Source organism: Aplidium turbinatum, chromosome 5 (genome assembly GCF_918807975.1).
Source record: "Aplidium turbinatum chromosome 5, kaAplTurb1.1, whole genome shotgun sequence".
In the NCBI taxonomy this organism is placed as follows: domain Eukaryota; kingdom Metazoa; phylum Chordata; class Ascidiacea; order Aplousobranchia; family Polyclinidae; genus Aplidium; species Aplidium turbinatum.
The window spans coordinates 28941441-28962190 of NC_137476.1; the positions used below are offsets into that span (position 1 = coordinate 28941441).

A 20750-nucleotide genomic window follows, 5' to 3' on the forward strand; every position below is an offset into this window, starting at 1 on the left:
ACTACAGCTATAGCAAAATCCGTCTTTTTCACACTGATTCAACATCTGTAGACGTTGCTAGTTGGGGTGGGTATACCATGAGAACACATGCCAGTTCCGCCATGGGTCAAATATAATCTAAATGCGTAGGCTACTCCAGGGAGTTATCAAGGATTTAAATAAACTACAACAACTAAAATTTTATATTGTGATGGATGAAATGGATGAAACGTTACCGCACTACAGTGTTTAATAATTTTTCAATCACTCAAAAATTAACAGTAATAAAACTATAACAACGATTTCAATGTTTTTTTCTGAATAAAATATATTGATGTAAGCTACAACAAAAAATACTGAGCGTAAAATCCACTATTGCAACAAACGAAATTGAAGATTGTAGTTTTAAAAGTGCCCCAGTAACAATTACTGTATAGTTAATTCGGAGTTAAACATGGGAAAAAGGCTTTCACAGTAAACTAAATATTTCCATGGAAAGCTACCCAAGTCCACTTTTCGGTGGGGTATGTTTTTACAAAATGGGAGCAATCTGTGACTTGGGCACCTTTAAAACGAAACTTACATTATTAAACTATATAGTTTCCCTTGTTTCGAAAGCAAGTAACGGGTATCCGCACCAGTGAACCAGCCAATAGCTTACAATATCATGATTTAAATATAAAGTCACCTGAAATCTGGAGTTCCACAGAAAAAAAGTTATCTTTGGTCCCAACTCTATTCTACATTATTTTAAGAAAACAATCCAAGTTTGAAATCTAAAAAAAACTTAACGTTAAGAATTGAATAAATGCTTCGTCGGCTACAAAGTGCTTTGTGAGCGGCCATTTATATTGAATATTAAACCTAGGATCATGTGGAATTATCCCGACAAAATAACCAATCGCGTCGTGGCATACCCTTTTGAAATATACATTTCTTTTCATAGTGGAATGACGACAACATAGCTGAACACAAAAAACCATAATATAAATCTAACTGATACAGTATCCTTGATTTCATCCGACCTCTATTGCAACATCAGGGATCACAATGATTCCGTTTTTTCGTGAACATCCCAGAAACATGAGGCCATTCACAATGAAACGCAATCGACTAAAACTTCTAGAAAGCTTGGCACTGCTGTCAAGCAGCAGGATTTAAAATGGCACAACTGGAAGAGAGTTGTGCGAGCGTTCAGTGTGTACTTGCACGCGATAACATGTTTACTTTATTAGCCGATTTCTAGAACTAAAAGGATGAATCAAAAAAATAAAGAGCACAAAATGTAGATGTTTAACTCATGTTCAGCAAACGTTTCGAAAACTTAACTGTTTTCAACTTTAGTGCTATTGCCTATTGAATTCCAAAAGCACTGAAAGCTCTTTATTTTTTTAAACCAAAACAATGAACTTTTTCAAAGTAAAACATCCAGGGCGGGATATTTTTGCCCGCTAAAATTTTTTATTCTTATTTCTAACGCCTGGTCACTGGTCAGTCGGACAATACGGACACCTTACAATAATTATATTATCACTAAATATTACATTTCAAAAATAAAAATTGATTGCATTAAATTGTTAAAATGGAAGACATTCGATTGATGTTTGTCACTACATAATTTCTGTAGGCGAAGCAAACAAAATAGTTTGCAGAAAAAGATTTACAGGAAGAGAGCTTGTTTCGTATTGATGGAAACCAATAAATTCTTAATCAGCTTCCAATTTTAACACAGAACCGCATAACATTGCTATGATTTTACACTGAATTTCTTCAATAATGAAGTACAAATAACGACGTTGTAGCTGGCCAGGTTCATACGCAAAGAACGAGTTGTTGACATTTTGACTAATGTTCTATCGCCAACGAAACACATAATTTTAACATATTTGAACGTCAATCAACGCAGACACTGGCTGCAGGAGCAAGACGGAAAAAGACGGGTGGAAGGTTCATTTGTTCCAATGGCTTGGAACCGGTTTTGGTCCTTTTGGCTTGCGAAGAATTCTCAGAGGAAAGCCTGAAAAAATAAATTAAAAATTAGAGCTATCATAAACTCTCATGCAGTCTTCTTCTTTGGCACTCCAAATGTCGAGGGTTCTGCCTTTCACCACCCTTGAGCAGAGGCGGCGACTCGGCTAGAAATTTTGGCTAGTGTCTCATGTAGTTACAGCAAACAACGCAGCCGAGAGTAAAGGTACTCTCGTCGTCGTCGTGTGAGCCTCTGGGGCCGAGGGTAAATCTTTTTACTAGTCCAGATTCACGATGTTATACGGGGATGTACGGTTGTGTCTCTGATATCGTACCTCAAATAAACTCAGTCTTACATTGCTTTTACAACAGCAGGAATAGCCATATCAATACTGCACTTTTGAACGATAAAGTTGAATAAGTTCAAAATTTTTGAGTTTGTCATAAAGCCAATATGCTTTGCGAGTTTACCATTCTTATTTTTAGCAAAAAGTAAAAGTGACAAACACGATAAAATCACATTTTAAAACGTTTTATTAAAATTTATCGGCTACATTTTGCAGCAAAACTTTGCGTCGAGTGTATGTTTGCCAAGCGTCAACAATCCAAACAGAAACACAATCAAGTCAATAGCCTGATAAATCCAGTTTCGTTTGTTCAACATCAAGTGGACAACCTTCAACACATTGTCTAAGCAACGTCGAATGATGTTATTTCGACATGTGAAAAATGGTTAATACTTGCACTACTTATTTCGCAAAAATGTCTAGCCAGCTGCTAAAATCCCATCCTTTTTACACTGATTCAACGTCGGCGTCGGCAAACGTTGAATCAATATAAAAAAGACGGGTATTGCTGGGTGGATGGCATTCGAGAATATTCTTGAAATAGTGTGTTGAGAAGCTGATAAGGCGTAATCCGACGTAATCAAAAATGCAAACAATCTCAAAATGTTCTCAGGACGATTCAACAACGTAGACAGCAAAACTCGTAATTTCTACATTGATTTAAAGTCTGCAAAAGTTGAATCAACGTCGTGTAAATGACGTTTTAATGTCTAGGAATTTGGTTTACACGTTAATATCTAATACAAGAGGAAGACCCTCTATGTCTATTCCAAATGACTGTACCACCTTCCGTGTTCTCAGTAAAAAAAGCACGACCCGCATGTCTTTAAGGTAACCAAGAAACTGTTATATTGTTTTTGAGGTCCGAGTGAGTACCTCTACCCTGAGCTAGGGACAATGCATAATATCAGCCCCAACAAGAAACGGGTTGAAAATTTTGGGAAAATTGCAGTTTTCTACTTAAACAATTCAATGGAGGCAAAGTTTACCAAACATACTTGTCACAATTAAACATCTCAAATTTGCCTTTAAAAAAATACTTACTCATATCTTGGCTTCGGTGATTACTAGAGTCTTGTGTGTAAGTCTGTGGAGTTGACTTTGCAGGTTCATCTGTTAAAAATATTTCTACGTTAGAAATCCCATCCAAACAGATTCAGGAAATAAGATTCATTGGCTAACCGATGTTGAAGTGTCTTGTTGAAAAGGAGCGATCTTCCTGGCGCCAGCACTACCTGACTACTCACTATAGAACAGCGAGCATTGTGTTTCGCTAACCATACCGGTGTAGCCTCCACACTAGCCATCAAGACTTTTCCAAAAACATGTGTTTCTCGGCAGTCGAGTGTAGCAGGAACTCAGCGATAGACACGTGTTTCGCCCATTAGGCTGGGCTCATCAGTACCGCATCAGTACATCAGGTGTCTTTCCTGACCAATATATACAACATTGAAACTACACACAAAGTAAACATCTTACAAAAACTAAAAATTCACATTGAGTTTTGATCTTACTAAGTTACGCATTTGATGCTTCTCAACATTTTTTCACCACGAAAAATTCCTCATGGCTCAAAACAGGCCAAAACAACGCATGAACCAACAGTCACTCCAAACCAACATAGTAGGACAGAGGACTTGTTTTTAAAAAAGTAAATAATCTCTTCCACTTACTGCCGGTAGTTCATTTTGAGGTGATTTAAAACGCGTGTGAGAAATATACAAACTCTATTTGAACGAGATTATGATTGAAGAAGTTACCATTACGGTGGTGAAAGCTTCAACAACAATAACCTACACAAGCTGCTGCACCTGACTGGTTTTATTCACTGTAAAAATGGCATGTAGACAATTAGACATGCAAATTTGCATATAGGTTTTGTTTATGACGTCATACAAAATTGCAATGTGACGTTATGTTGACGTCACAAGAAAAGAATTTGATTGGTACTGAGTCAAGAATATTGTATTTTGTTGAGTTCAAAAGATATTGCTGCAAGGAAGACCCTCGTGGCATTACTTGCACATAACTAGCAAAGGTATGCCTGCGAACTTAACTGTTGTGGACACTGAAGCAAAGAAGTAATCAAGCTGATGTGACCATGTAAGTCAGGGGACTTAAATTCATCAAGGGCTAAAAATAGAGAGCATCAAATTGCTCTTGGTGGTTGGTCGAAATATTTCTTAAAGTAATTCTTAATTTAAAAAATTCCCTGTGGTGAAAATTGTTTGCAAACTAGTACGTTCATAAATACGTTTATAACGTTTATAGCGCAGTTTATGGTATGAAACTGGGTACGATACTAGTACCAGGATAGTGGCGAAAAATCAAAAATTCAAACGAATCCCCTGCTACGTTCGTACAACAACAAAAAAATTGTGCGAAGAAACAGAACAGCACGGCGAAGGAAAATAACAGGCTCCTCCTTTCGTATAAAACAGACTGTTTAAATTTTAGGCCAGGCAGTGGAAAGTCAGGTCAGGACAGCTTAGTCCAGTGCTGCTATACCATTATCCATTAGCCTAACTCTGTTTGATGCGAAAAGGCTGGTCCAGCATCAATAAAACTGCGCTCGTCATTTACCCTTTGCGCCATCCTTCGAAACTTTCTTCCTGCCTCGAGGTATACCTCCCGATTTTTCCTTATATATGATACATTACTACTGTCTTTCTCGTGAGAGCGCAACCAATCCATGTCGCTTCCCTCATTGTAATTTGCAATAACGCCACCCTCTCTTTAACTTCACTCAACACTTCATTTGCAGCTTTCTTAATTTTCTTCGCCTTATTTCTCCACCTTTCTCTTCCTCACATGTCACTAACTCCGAAAGGCTTGAGCTTCGTTTTCCTCAGCGCCCAAGTCTCAGATTGTACGTTAACATACCTGACAACATTGCCTTCTTAACTATTCTTCTTAGAAAAGAAGCTTGTGTTTTCTAAATGAATTTTCAGTCAGTTTTTGCTTTTACTTCTATTTCAATGAATGCCTATAAAAAAATAAAGTTTTGGAAAAAATTTACGCGGACAAGAAAGCATGAAAGTTTACGCAATCAAACAATTTCATCTGCCGTATATACAGTAAATCAGAATACGACAAAATAAGTTAAAAAAATTTCCCAATTGTATAATTAATATTTAAAGTAGTGTAATTAATTCATTAAGTCAATGTCAACTTGAAAACAAAAATGCTTTTAAAGTTAAAATTCTTCCCCTGAAATTCCTCCCTGGGGAAGAATTCCTCCCCGACTGGAAACCACTAGTTTAGTGCCATGATAACGCTATGGTTGTGACCTGGCAAGAGGTCAAAACCCAAAACATCGACGAAAACGAGAATGAATATCCACTAAGCTGCAATTGGTATTTTTCCAGAATGGTTGACGTGAAGCAAAAAGAAACAGTGACGTAGTTACCGCAACATGCAAAGGCGAGCTGATGGACGACCGCGCACAGCAAACACGAAATGTCGCCGTTTACCAAGACAAACAGTCCGCAAGGTGAAAAGGTACGCAATCCATAAAGATCGTCGGAAAGTTCAAAGGAAAAGGCCAAAACAAAAAGCTTGCGTACATTTCAAGCAGTCGAAGCTCAAACACCAGTATCACAAACGCAGAGGAAGATCGAAAGCCGCGGCGTCGTCCAGAGACGAGCAGTCCCAATTACACAGGGATTTGTCAGAGATCTACATGCTGAAGCCAAGACTAAGTGCCAGTCGGCGATGTGCAAGGTGGTTGGTTGGACTGCCCAAGAAAAAGAAGTGGTCTACAGGGACAACCCAATCCACTATCACCATTCAAGGCGTGAGAAGAAAGCAACATCATAAACCCGTAAAGAAAATCACAAAATCAAGAAAAGCAGAAAGAGCGTATTCGAAAGAAAATCCAAGCAGCAGCCATTATCACCCGGCTGCTAAACACGTTAAAAAAACAAACAAAAACCCACATGTTAGCGCTAAGCGCCATGCAAGCTTTTCTCATTCACCGTACGAACCCACCATGCACGAGGTGTACAGAAAAAGGTCTGAATACAGCTACAGTCGACCAGACATTCGCTACATATCAAAAAGAGTGGACAGTTACAATGGCAGCGGTGCCAAGTGCCCAGAATGGAGCAACCTAAACTACCCAAATCAGTGTCGTCAGTGCTTGAAGAGGAAGTTACAAGAAGATAGAGACAAACTAAGATCAAGCGGCTTCTATTCTCAATACAGACAACATAAACCAAGCCATCACGTCATTAAACACGGACAGAAAGGTAAAAAGAGTAACAGTCACACGATTGAACTTAGACGTTGTTTTAAGAACAACGAACAAGAGTTTGATGCAAAAACACTTACGGCAAATTTTCAAACTGCATTTGCAAATCTTATAAAATTTTGGAGCTAATTTTTATCGTCTGAATTTTAAAATCAGAATTAAATAGTGTACATTTAGTCCTGGACGTCGAAAAAGATTGCAAGATATACATCAAAGCGTGTTGCAAAAAAGGAACATCCAAAAAACTAGCTCTTGTCATTAGATCATTAGTCGTCTTGATTGATCATCATTCATCAATGGTAGCAAATATGGTGACTACATTCTCCAAAAAAAAACTTAACAATCTGTTTCAATCATAGTGGGATTTTTAAGTTCTTATTCAAATATAATTAATTATGTAATAGATTATTTTTGAGCAATCTTCTGATCTGATCTTTAAAACCTTCTGAAGACAATATCTAGGGTGAAACAAACTATCACGGTTTTCAGGAGAGTAGCAACTATATTCGCTTTTATTCGGTCCGCTTGCTTTTTTGCTATGTAGGCATCTTTATGATGTAAATAAATTTGCATTGCATCATTTAGAATGCAGATATTCAATCTTATGTTAGGTCATCATCTAATAACGCTAGTTTCGTTAAACAACTGTTTTCAGAAGCGTCCTCACTGGGATGGGCAATACTGCAAGTGATTAAGATGTTGGGCAGAAAGCGAGCCTACCCTCTTGCTATACTGGAAGCGCTCAAGAAGAAATGGGGATTTCCAAAACTCAACCTGCTGTAAGTAGACTAGAGCGGGTATTGTGGATAGAAAACATGCCACCACGACAAGCAGCGGAAGTAAAAACGTATTTACAATTGGTGCACTACTGATGCAGCACACAACAGTTGTATACCGCTTCATTTTCTTCTCAATCAACTGGAAACAGGCACGAAATCTATTACCGTAATTGTATTGTGTTAACCTTCATCCGGTGGCATAAGTTTATAACGCTAACAGGCGACATCGGTGCAATTAAACCTTCAAATATGTTGCATGAAAATCAGCCTAGGTATACTTTCTGTATGGTTTTCATTGATCCGAACGTTTTAATACACTACTCAGACAAATCCTATTATGATTGTTGGCAGTTGCTGTCTGACTAGACCAGAAGCTGAAACAACGTTAAACTAAGAAAAGCTATGTAGTTGGTGTCCAACCTGTTTGCGACGAACGTTCACATGCAAAGACAACGTGTGTTATTTGTGAAAATGAATAAAAAAGCTTCATAAATTATCGTTGAAATTGTAAATAAGGTGCTTTGTATTATTTCATCGTAACAAAAAATTATTCCTTCAAAAATAAAATTATGTCTTTTTTCACATTAATTTCATACAAAATCTGGGAAGGTATTATATAATTGTACCTATGCCGCCTGTTAAGGGTGTAAAAACAACTTGGCTCCCTATCCCGGGAATGTGTAGAGACTTTTTTCTGAAATTTTGCCTACAAAATCTATCTCGAAAATGGAGAAACGTCAGGAAATTTAAGGTCAATGCGGACTCCAGTAAAAAAGTTAACAAATCAAAAACGCAAAAGTTACAATTAAATCCACATTACATCAGAGGACAGGTTTTATATAATGAGCCAATAAGTATAAACTTGCTTATGTAGTTTCATGACAACTAAACTAGGCTACTTAGAGTTTTGTAAGAACATTTGAATCTGTTGTTAGAAGAACATCTCTCTCTGTTGTTATTTAATAAAGTATGACAAAGTGAAGCCACCAAACATTTCCTTCACCACCAAAGTGAAGATAAACAAAGCCAACCAATACCAAAAATGATGCCCGACACCAAAGTGAGCACACCAAACTGGCCTAAGATCCTAAATTTATAACGCCAAAATATCATAAAGGTTTCCATGTTTTCCATTAAAGGTAAGATAGGGGATTAATATTTCCATAAAACGGATCACCGTCACAGTTACATAAAAAACTTTCATTTTAGAGAATTAAACAATGCACTGCGATGGATGGAGGAGAGAAAATTGCTTTTCTGCCACATCAAGATGAATAGGCACTACCCGAAGTTCCAAGTGGACACGAGGTAAAGCAATTAATTGCAATAAATTTATATCCAAGGTTAGTTCTGGTCCGGATTTTCATCGATAACTGGCAGTATTCGTGAAAAATAGGTAAAGTACGAGGCCTGTTTCTGTTGGCAGCACTCGTGACAAGATTGTAATGTTTTCAAATTGATTACAACTTTTTATTTGAAAGCTAATCAAGGGCATAAAGCTGGTCATGACAAAAAATAAAAGTCATCTTATTACATTTGAATAACGTTCAATCACCACGTGCCTTGAAACCATCTCTGCGGTGGTAAAACATCTAATTAAAAACCTATTAATGTCACTGAGCCAAGCTATTTTTCCGTAACCAGACAAAAACAAGTACACGACATTCTGGCGCGGCCGACCTGGCGGGATGCAATTGGCCACGTCGACCAGGGACGTCTCACCATGAGACTATTTGGCGCGAATTTCATTTTATCGATTGAAAATACCTTGCCTAAAGCATATATTTTCGCTTACCAATGTTGATACCGGTACTAATTCCATTGCAATTTTTTCACTAGATGCTTGAAACGCAAAATTAATTTAATGTTTGAAAGAAAATAAAAGCTTCCAAGGAAGAAAACCTCTAACTCATAACTGGAAAAAGAAATAACGCAACCATATTTCCACAGGGGAGAAGCGGTGCTTGCAAAGCGAATACGAGAATGTCGAAAGCAGGCATTTTTGGCACATAACTACCAGCGCAGGCAACCAAGAGTGCTCTACCAATCAAGACTACCGGTACCGCTATAGCTTCTGCTTTGCTGGTCACAGTCCACAATTTGGATAGAGAAATCTTTCAAGCTGCTGATTGAGAATTTTTGTTGGCCACGAGCAAAAGGCAGCACCATAAGCAGCTTGGGGGTTAAATTAAGCAAGAAAGAAATTAACGGCATTGTGTTAAACTAGTTTGAACCGGTTTGCACAGGTTACGAATGAAAAACCAGTACGTAGCAAGCTGAAAGGCATCGAATTACGTCTAAGACAATACTGCACGTCCATTATGGCTGGATAAAACGTCTGGAAACGTTGAAACGGTGTAAAACTAACATGCATTGTAAATTACCTCAGTTCAAATTTTTGCCAAGAGACGCTATGCAAGAGTTGATGACGAAAAATCAAAGGACAAATAAACATATATGAGGAAATTTTGAACCTAGTATACGCTCAAGCAGACTAGTTGCAAATTACCACGCAGTCATGTAGTAACTTAAATGATGCCTAATCATGGTTTAACCCATCCGTTGTTGCTGCCTCAGAATCCACAGACAAAAGAACATGCCACGAAATGCGAATGATGATATTGGACATCTTTAAACAAAGCGCTGCGGTAATTGTCATATCAACATACGTTTGCTAACTTGCTCACACATCTTTTAAGTTATGAGAGCGACAAGTCAAGCAGACTCTATAATTTTATGAAATGTCGATAACATCAAAAGAACGTTAAAAAATTAAAATAAAAAAGTAAAAAATTAATGAAACTACTCGATTTATCTCACCTTTGTTGCTTCCAAAGAAGTTTTTCTGCAAACAAAAAATAATTTCATATTCTAATTTTCATAAAAGCAAGGCTCATTTGTCATAATTTATAATCAGATTCTTTTTATTTTTTTTGTTCGAGAGCATGTGCATTGTGCATTGCAGTTCTAACACACAGACAAGCAAATAATTTGATGATGGTAGTGATCCTAGGATCAAATCGCAACAACAAACAAAGTTAAAAAAATGACAGGCAGCGAATTGGTGGCAATTCAAAAAAGTAATGAAAAACAATTAAAATTTCTGGTCAATGTAGTGTTAGGTGCTGTTCTAACAAAAAGTACCATTACACGGACTCTAAATTAGAGTTGACCAGAAATAGTGACAGTCAAAATTTGAACATTTTCTTTGACAGTGAAGGTGGCATAGAAATATTGTAGAACAGTGGAAGAGAACGCAAATTTTTCTAGTAAACAAAAGTTGCCGTTATACATCATCTCACCATCTGATAACGTTAAAAATATGCATAAGTGGAAAGTTTTGTTAACTGGCGTCATTTTGATCCCGGAAGTTTAAGTCGAAACTTCAACGAACACGTAAACTAGATTACTGAAAAAACTGGCTATCTGAGTAAACTGCGTTCAAAAGTTAGCATTTAGGAGAATATTAGTAGAGCTAAAACAAAAATAGTGTCAGCTGCTCAACAGCAAGTAAATGACGGATTTTGCTGTCTGGGTGGGTGGTTAATTAACTCTACAACAATACCATAATCAAACGGCTATGACGCTCAAGGTAAACGACAATCCAGCAGCATAAGCAACCTATCATGGCAACGTTGGCAATGGAGAGAAATATTCTGAAATCTTAACCGAGTAGCCTACATGGCAATGGCGCAAAACTTTTTTCGACCACAACAGCCTTTTTTTAAATGACACGTCTATTTGTGGTTTAACCAAAGTTAACTGCTGTAATATTAATGTAATACGCCTAGAACAAAGTTCTTACCTTGACGAAGATTTCTTTAGCTTTAGCACCCACACCTGCAAAGGTAGCTCCACTTGTACGACGAGCAGGGCTAAGATTAAAAAATATATACAGTACAGTTACGTGTTTGTCACATCACGTTAATTTCAATCTAGCACATATATCAACATTCAACAAGTTAGACTTGATCGAAAACGTTGTGAAAAAAATTCACTTGGAACCATGGTTGAGCCTTGAGTGATCTCAGTTCACAAAAACTTTCTTTTTTATATCAATGATTAACGGAGTTGAAACGGCATAAAAATGGAACTTTTACTAATTTGTCAGTTTGAAGTGGTGCCACTGAAAATTTCAACCCAGTTAGCAAATGGACCCTTTTTACATCGATTCTAAATTTGCAGACGACGAATTAATGCATAAAGAGCCAGCTTTGTGGGAAAACATGTGGAAATAGTTATCGATTTATCCGTCGAACAAAGCGATATGTTTAATTTTCAGCTCGCTGATGGCTTCTTGTGCAATCAGTCGGACGTTAAAAATACTCTACAATCTACATCATACAGACATTACAGCACACGAATGAAATTCCTGAGGCGAGCCTGGTCGGCACACAGATGCTCGTTAAACAAATTAAAAGCTTATAAACTTAGTATGCGTATAGACCAGAAATATAGACAAAGTTTGTAGACCAGAAATATGTAGACTTGTAACATGTACCAATGATAAATTTTACAAGTATTGTGTCATACTCAATTTAGCATAAACGAAACATCTATCTTTCCTGCTACAGTTGACAATTGCTTAACAACTCCATAAGTTTTACTACTAAAATTACAATCAACTCTGCATGAAGTTTAGTGACAACGATACTGCTTTAGCATAAAAGATAAGCATAAATACAGTAGTTTTTAGCCTATATACTGTAGTGCACTACAGTTTTCAGTTTCACGTAGTAAAAATCTTGCACTTCATATCTATATATGATAAAGCTTTGGTAGAGCGTTTACTTTTTTGAACCAAAGAAATTCAAAGCAAAGTAACTTAAGCGGGTTTAACATAATGTATTACACACAAAACAATATATATAATATAACATAATAACTCGAACGTGATTCGACACGTACAAGTGTGTGTCCTCATCAGGAATTAATCATTTGTTCAGTTTGTGCTTTTCAGTCCAGAGTGTCGTTACAGTTGTAGTGCAAAGTCAAATTTATCTTATAATTTTTCATTCATTTTTGTGTACAGTATATACTGTATATATCATATATTGTAGATTTAATTCTTGATGAGGACACACGTACGTGTCGAAAACGTTTGAGTGATTACGTTATGTATTTTGTTTTGTGGGTAATACATTATGTAAAACTCGCCAACATTACTTTGTTTTGCTTGTCAGGGTGACCCAAAAAGGGTTACAGGGTGACCCAAAAAGGGTTACAGGGTGACCCAAAAAGGGTTACAGGGTGACCCAAAAAGATGCGTACCCATGTTTTATTCGATTTTTTCACATTTGGAACACATCTTGGGAAAGCCATAAACTGACTAAAAATTGACAGAAAAAGCTGAAACTCTGGTCAATGGTCTTCCATAAACTGAATAATGTGTGGTTGTAATTTGAAATAAATAGCTTTTCATTTTCAATCAAAGTCACAATTGAAATTTTTATGGGTACGCATCTTTTTGAGTCACCCTGTATATAAGCATGAACTATCTACCACATTTATATCGTACAATTGTACAATGTACATTTCCACAGTGGTACATTGGCTTTTCTGCGTGGCGTTACGCGAATAAAGTTTCAAGTAACCACATTGACAATAAAGAACCAACTCAGCTGAGCTTTTGAGATCCCTTGTTCAAGACAAAGACTTTTGATGTCAACTTCTACCCAAATAAACACAATTTGAGCGTAAGCAATTTAATTGAACCGCAAATCATATCAAGAAAATATTTTCATATTTAATGTTTAAGCAAAACTGTTTCAACCCAGGTAAATGGCCTTGACGAAAGACAATCGGCATTGCCGGTCACGGTTCACTAATTTTCTATGCGAAGAGTAATTACCAGAAGAATTCCTCGAAGGCAAATTTGATTGGTCCAGTCGTAGTATACGCCACGTTCCAGTACAGTGTGACAAAAGCATCAGTCATTCTTTCAGTGTTGTATCGTGGGTAGCATCAATTTTTATAATCGGATTATCTGAGCGGTTTAGTCTAAATTATACATAGTTTTATGTGGGTGCTACTCGCATTCTCGTGAATTGTTTAACCCAAACACTTCACCAGAGTAGTTTAAATTTGATAAATTCAGTCATTCGTTTTAATAAAAAACAGAATTACCGCACTGTACTGCTAAATCACTATGTTTAGACCTTAGGCTCTGGTAACCCAGTTATCAAATCAGTCTTTTTTTACGTTTTTCAACGTCTGCAGACCTTGAAGCAATGTAGAAAAGAACTGATTTGCAAGCTCAAAAACAAATGAAAAGCTGTTTTCCTTCAAAACTAGCCGGAACCAGGGTGAATTGATCAAGCAAAGTATTACCACACTCATGCAGGCTTCTGTTAAGTGCAGTACATACCAGTGCAGTTCATTTCCGGATCAACAACGTGTGATCTAACCTAGAAAAACGAATTTAAAAACGATACATTGCTTCATTTGAACTGAGTGAAGTCGTCCTGTGATGGTACTGTATGACCATTAACTGTAAGTGTTAGACACCCTGCAAGGGTACGCCAACGGGTTTTACGCATGTGGCAGTGGGCACGTTCAAACCGAAACAAAAATCAAGAAAAATCACATGAAGGACGCACACCAACTGAGTTACCTGTACTTCATTTTTAGGCTAGATGAAAAAACAAGTGATTTTCCCAGCTAGAAGAGGAAGTACAACAAATTACCGCGGCACTACAAGGAAATGCACAAGGCAGAAGCCAAAGCAACACGTATCGACTATGAAGCCTTGCATGAGAGTGACCCAAGTCTCGAAACATAAGTCTAGTAAACAATGACATAATGGCAGCAAGAAGAAGCCAGGCTATCGCGATTAGCACAACCTTCGAATCAGAACAGCAACACTCATTGTCGTATGCGTGATTTAATTTAAACTATCCAACTTGTTTAAAAATATCACCGCATGATAACATGTAATACCTACTGTCCAGTGTCCAATGTCCATACAATGTAATATTGAAATAAAACGCAATCAATTGCAATGTAATATTGTTATGGGTAACCTCGTGCGAACTAAACATATCCCGCGATTGGTTAACCAAAAAAGGAAATACAAATGTTAAAATAGCAATGTTAAATGCAACTTGTTTAGAAATATCACCGCGTGATATATAGCATCACCTACGCCCTACGCACCATCTGGCTAAACTATTTACTGTCATAAACACTGCTATAGAATTTCACATGGCCGCAATGCTGAGTGCTACTTAGTCAGTAAAAAGTGCCATTTTCTCAAAAGAATCAAGTTTCGTTGGTTGGGGTATAACGTTAGCATTCGATAATATCAACCCCAGGCAGAAAATCAGTCGTTTTTTAAATTGATTTAACAACTCCAGACGTTAACTCAAGCTAAAAGTGACAGATTTTGTTGTCTGGAACCCTAGGTACCCATGTCTAATATGCATGGAAGATTTACACCGCTGGAGCCCGACGTAAGCTGACGTAACAACAGAAATGGTTGAGAACGTTGGTCTTCTAAACTTTCACAAACTTTTTATATTACAAGGTCGAGAGGTTTTTCTTCCACCAACGCAGATCACGTGACAATGCTGACACAAAACCGCCATTTTCATCCTGCTATTCAGCATGAGCGTATAACTTTCCCTGCTTTCAATGAATAAGTATGCCATTGTATTGGAATTACATTCCTTTACTGACGCTTCAAGCACCATGCTAATCAACTTCCTCGACAGCAAACACAATTTAAATATTCACAAAAGGCATGGAAGGTGAGCTCTTAGACTGAGAGCACACATCACTACACCAACGAAATTCACAACTGTCCCAGCTTGTTTGTGGTTGTGCCGTTTGTTTCTGGGCATAGAGAAACCAAACGTGAACTTTGCAGTTACCATACACAACAAAACTTCAAATAAGCTGCTCATGCGATCAAAGCGAGTTATTATCAATATCTCTTTTCAACCGAGTAAGGCTCAACAACGATAATAATAAAAAAATTAATCGTACTGCATCTCAGACAGCAAACCCGCCATTTTTACGATGAGTCAACGTCAGAAGGATTTTGCCGTCTGGGATACAGTACTGTACACAGCGTGTACATTTTGCAACTACCCTGGCAGCAAATCAGTGTGTTTTTTTTTACATTGATTCAACGTCTGCAAACGTTGAATCAATGGTTCGATACGTTCTACTTTTTGATCATTCACTCAAGTTCAATGACTTACTCTGCTTGCGTTGGGACTGTGTTGATGTCTTCGTAGCAAGATGAACTTGTGTCTGAAATATTGCAATCACAAGTTCAAAGCAACATGAGAGAAATGCAAACCATCAAACAGCCGATTCAACAAACACTACGTCATGATAACTAAAACAAACTGTGTGGGAGATAGCTAATCGTCGATGGTATAAAGATTGACTTCGAGCAAAAACTCTAGAGTTTTATGTCAACTAAAACAGCATCATTACAACTTAATGAAAATTTATTGTTTTTACATTACTCCTTAGGTTCATCATGCGTTCACAGACGTTCAATTAATGTCAAAACAGTGGATTTTGTTAAATGGGCAAAGAGTGGTTGGTTTTCACACTTATACAACACACAAGCAAATATTTCATTTGCTGTGATTTTCATAAACAAATCATTACCTGTGGCAGGGCTTAGCAGATACGACTCTGGTGTTCTTTCGGGTATAGCTGGAAAACAAAAGTGATGCTGGTTGTTATCATCATCATCAACCAAAAATGGCGGAATAACAAAACTAATTTTCGAAAATGTATTGTCAATTAAACCATAAAGTGCAACAATGAACTCCAAGTACAGTCAGCATTGTGCAAATCAACGATAAACTTGCGCTTGAGATTGTAGTACAGCAGTACTGCAATCATATGTACAGCAGTAATGGTGTGTAAAGACATTGAAACAAAAAGTCTTCGACCTATGAGGTTGCCATGTGTGAGTGAAACTGTTGCAGTGTTTGGTGTAGGCCTATAATTCTTTGCATTTCTCGGACTCCTGATAATTTCATTTGTGGACAATCAATACGATAACTGAACGAACGACTACAGATAAATAGACCGGGGCAAGACATATCAAAGTTAACCCATCACAAATTTTAAAAAAGGTGCTATCCTAAGATAAACTCTACCCTGACCCAGCAAGCAAATCAGTCTATTTTGACAATGGTTCAACGTCTGGGAATCGAAATATAAAAGAACTAGTTTAGTGGCTGGGCAACAGTGCCAGCAACTAATTTTCGATTACATAATCACAAAGCAACACGAGAGAATGAATCAACTGATCGAAGCAACATGAGACAAATGCACATATAAAATCAAAACAGCACTGTTGCTACTTGTTTAAAATCTATTTTTTTCAAATTACTTCTACGTTCACTGACGTTGAATTAACGTAATAACTAGGGCAACCAATTTTTTGACCTAAAAACTTGAAATTTTGACTTTATAACTTACAAATTTTGACCTTAATTTTGACCAATAACTTTCTGCGTTTGCAACCCAAATGCAAAATACAAAGCATATTAAGTTAGTAGAAATCAAACCGTTAGGTAAGGATATCTTCTTTTTCTCATGAAATAAAAGAAAAATGTGGAAGACTCAACTACATCACAGCTAATGAAAGTCACTCGAAAAACTTCAAAAGATAAATATGGAGAGTCTTTAAATATCCCGAAATTACTAAGAGGGTTCTGCAGTATTACACGATGGGATGCTAAGCTAAAACTCAATACTATATGTATAATGGTTTGAGTATTCACCTAACCAAGAACAAAGACCACGTTACCTGCCTTTCACGTCTAGCCTACTTAATATTCAATCGTCAGAAGTGGGAGAAACAAGATTATTACCTCAGAAATTGCAATAAATAGATTATTACGTCAGAATAGCAACAGAAATTGCAACAAAAATTTAATATCTGTATAGCTTTAATAAAATATCTATAGAGAGAAGAAAAACTACGTTAAAAGAAAATTTTGACCTAACCATGAAATTTGACTTTTTTTTTACTTAATAACTTTGAAACCTCTCTTTGTGTCAGCCTGAAATTTAGTTTATGGACGTTTTATAAACTTTGAATAAGGCAGAAAAATTTTGACTTTATTGACTTTTGGTTGCCCTAGTAATAACAATGGGTTTTGCTAAATGCGCAAAGAATGGATGGTTTTCTAAAACGCACAAAGACACAATATTGTAGTGAAAAGTTTAAAACGTTGGGTGGGAGACATTCGGGAGCTGGAGTATGAATGATACTGACAAAATCAAATATAATACTTTATTTCAGATAATACGAAACCAAGGAAGTTTCCAGAATAGTTGATAGAACTACCATACAACGTTTTTTATAGGTAGAGAAAACTTTTTCTCAAACTGTTGAAAATTTTTTTATGATCAGATCACCGCTGCAATGCGTGCTGGAAATTTACAGGAAAATCTGCATCAGGCATTGCAGAGTGTAAAACAGTGTTGCAGAACGCGTTTTCGAACATTGAATTGCTGTGATTTTTATAAACAAATCATTACCTGCGGAAGGGCTTAGCATATGCGACTCCGGGGTTCTAACGGGTATTGCTGAAATACAAAAGTAATGCTGGTTGTTATCATCATTATCAACCAAAAATGACGGAATACCTATGTTGATTTACGAAAAGGTATCGTTAATTACACCTTAAAATCTAGCAATCATCTGCAAGTGCAGCCTATATTGCGCAAACTAACGAGGTAAACTTGTTCAATGTTAGTAGTCTGAAGCACTCACTCACAGGACGCTCCAAACAGCTTCAATTGACCAGTCAAATAAAATCATTTAGGATTGATTGCACCAAAATTTGATTATTCACTGATTAACAAACTATCCGATTAAGCAACCTATTTCACGAATTTATTGTTTCTTATGCACCAACAGCAATCTACCGATTAGAATCACCGATTACTAATCCAATACCGAATTTTATGCAAGCGAATTTTTGACTCTTTAACCAGAAAGCCACATGAGATGAAGCAATTAATGAAACCAACATGAGAGAAATGCACTTGTTACCATCAAACAGCATATTTAACAAATGCGAAATCATGAAATTAAAACAGCACCTTTAGTGTGACGGAATAAAGTTATGTTAAAAATAGATATTTCGATAAACAAGTCATCACCTGTGGCTGGGCTTAGCAGATACGACTCTGGTGTTCTTTCGGGTAATACTGGAAAACAAAGGTCATGCTGATTATCATCATTCTTCTTCTTTTATTGTCGCACTTGATTCCAAGCATTGACTGCCTCGTGTATGAAAAGTTTCCAGGATTCTCTGTTGTTTGCTTTGTGTATTAGGTGTATGTTGGTGTTAGTTTTGTCGGTTTGTTGGTTTAAGTATGTTAATCTTTGTCTGCCTTGGGCACGCTTCCCTTCAATTTTGCCTGTGAGAGAGAGATGTTCTAACTTTCCTTTTCGCAGCACGTGTCCTAAAAATTGAAGTTGTTTTTCTTTGATATTTTTTAGAAGATTGTTTGTTTGTTTGACTTGATTTAAAACAGTTTGGTTGCTTTTTCTGTCAGTCCAGGAAATCCTCTGCATTTTTCGGAATGCCCACATTTCAAACCCATTTATTCTTTTATTAATTGATTTGGTAATTGTCCAGGTTTCTGAATTATATTTAAAAATTGGATAAATGTAACACTTCAATACTCTGAATCTGGTTGCGAAAGATATGTTCTTGTTGCATAATATTGTTTTCATTTGCTGGAAAGAGGCTTTATCATCATTATCAACCACAAATGACGGAATATCAATATTATTTTCACAAAAAGTATCGTCAATTAAACCACAAAGTGCATCAATTAACTCCAACTGCAGCCTATATTGTGCAAATCAACGATGAGCTAGTACACGAGATTGTAACACAGCAGTAATGGTGTGCAAAAACATTGAAACGAAAAGTCTTCTGCTTATATGGTTGCCATATGCGAAACTGTTGTAGTGTCTGGTGTCTTATTTTTTAGCACTTCTGCGGACTGCTGGTAATTCTATTTGTAAACAATCGACAGGCTAACTGAACGAATGACTCGAGATAAAGTGACTGGGGCAAGACAATTTGAAGTTCACCAATCATGTTGAGAAAGGGTGCAGTCCTCAGGCAAACTCGACCCTGCTCTAGCCAGAAAATCAGTCCTTTTTGACAGGAACTTAACATTTGGGAATCTATATAAAAAAGAAACTGGCTCGGTGGTTGGGCAAGAACTTTTCAGATAACATGTCAAATTTAGTTACAAACATACAAAGTGATTTACAATATATTACAGTCAACCTGTTAGTCTAAAACGGTGGGATGGTGCAGCGGATGAGCCGTTGGCTTTCCAATAATGCAATACTGGTTCGACACCCAAGCTATAGTGGTTGATAATCACCACCCACATCTACACAAGGTGTAAACAATTGGCTGGATGTAGTTGCTGAAAGGCGGCCGAGAGAAAGGAACTGGCCACCCTACTCTCGTTAGTGCCGAAGGCTTAGTACAATGAGAACCTTATATTTTTATTTTCGACGCTTGGAACAGGACCGCCAAGTATAAGATAAATAGATATTTCAATTGCTTACATTTTTATAAAAAAAATGATCACCTGTCTTATGGCTTAGCACATATGACTCTGGTGTTCTTTCGGGTAATGCTGAAAAACAAAAGTGATGCTGATTGTTATCATCATCAACCAAAAATGACGGAATACCAATGTGATTTTCCGAAAAGGTATCGTTAATTAAACCTCAAAGTGCAGCAATCAACTGCAAGTGCAGCCTATATAATACTGTGCAATTTAACGAGATAAGCTTGTGCACAAGATTGCAATACCGCTGCTAGTCTAAAGCACTTACTCACAGGACGCTTCAAACAGCTTCAATTGACCAGCCAAAATGAAATCATTTAGGATTGATTGCACCAAAATTCGATTATTCACTGATTAACAAATTATCCGATTAAGCAACCTATTTCATAAATTTATTTTTCTTATGCACCAACAGCAATTTACTAACTAAAATCACCTATAACTGATTCACAGATGAATTTTGTGTTATAAGGTAATTTTCGCCTATCTAAACACGCGATTAGCTTAATCGACGGCTTAAAAAATCCGCTGTTGGTGCATCTAATCTTTAGCACTATTCAGTATTCAAATATGTCATGCAACAGATCAGTTGTTTTTTCATATATATAATACAAAACTTTGTTCACATCAGTGTCTCTAAGGTGTTTTGTCTTAGACCAACCTCAGTGGTTCAAAAACTTTCGTCTTCTGTGGTTGCAAATTTAAGATTTAAAAAACAAAAAAAGTATTATAAAGCAAATAGGCAATCTCTAAGAGGACGGGCAGAGTATTCAGAATGGATCTTTCGCTTTAATCGCTGAAGAAAAACAGGTGAAACAAACCGATGGTCGATATCAC

At 36.9% G+C, this 20750-nt stretch overlaps 2 protein-coding genes across 2 annotated transcripts in view; one reads left to right on the forward strand and one right to left on the reverse strand.

Annotated features, from left to right (window-relative positions):
• Positions 1-1141: 1141 nt before the first annotated feature.
• Positions 1142-20750, reverse strand: part of LOC145771106 (uncharacterized) — a 48898-nt gene continuing 29289 nt past the window's right edge. The window contains exons 16-24 of the mRNA XM_082582845.1: positions 19932-19979; positions 18471-18518; positions 17844-17891; positions 15951-15998; positions 15530-15581; positions 11131-11200; positions 10146-10170; positions 3339-3407; positions 1142-1996 (exon numbers count right to left, since the gene is read on the reverse strand). Of these exons, the coding sequence (XP_082438971.1) occupies positions 1929-1996; positions 3339-3407; positions 10146-10170; positions 11131-11200; positions 15530-15581; positions 15951-15998; positions 17844-17891; positions 18471-18518; positions 19932-19979 (476 nt within the window). The 3' untranslated portion in view covers positions 1142-1928. The remainder of the gene's footprint in view (positions 1997-3338; positions 3408-10145; positions 10171-11130; positions 11201-15529; positions 15582-15950; positions 15999-17843; positions 17892-18470; positions 18519-19931; positions 19980-20750) is intronic.
• On the forward strand, positions 4269-9798 carry LOC145769897 (uncharacterized). Its single transcript, XM_082581443.1, has 5 exons — positions 4269-4397; positions 5663-6544; positions 7202-7325; positions 8535-8633; positions 9276-9798. The coding sequence occupies exons 2-5, from the start codon at positions 5710-5712 to the stop codon at positions 9394-9396; spliced, it is 1179 nt and encodes a 392-aa protein (XP_082437569.1). The 5' UTR covers positions 4269-4397; positions 5663-5709; the 3' UTR covers positions 9397-9798.

Bases quoted from the DNA above. Each gene is read 5' to 3' on its own strand.
- LOC145769897 (XM_082581443.1), top strand. From the start codon at position 5,710: ATGCAAAGGCGAGCTGATGGACGACCGCGCACAGCAAACACGAAATGT. The intron at 6,545-7,201 runs GTAAAAAGAGTA...AACTGTTTTCAG, and splicing joins CATTAAACACGGACAGAAAG to AAGCGTCCTCACTGGGATGG. The intron at 8,634-9,275 runs GTAAAGCAATTA...ATATTTCCACAG, and splicing joins AAGTTCCAAGTGGACACGAG to GGGAGAAGCGGTGCTTGCAA.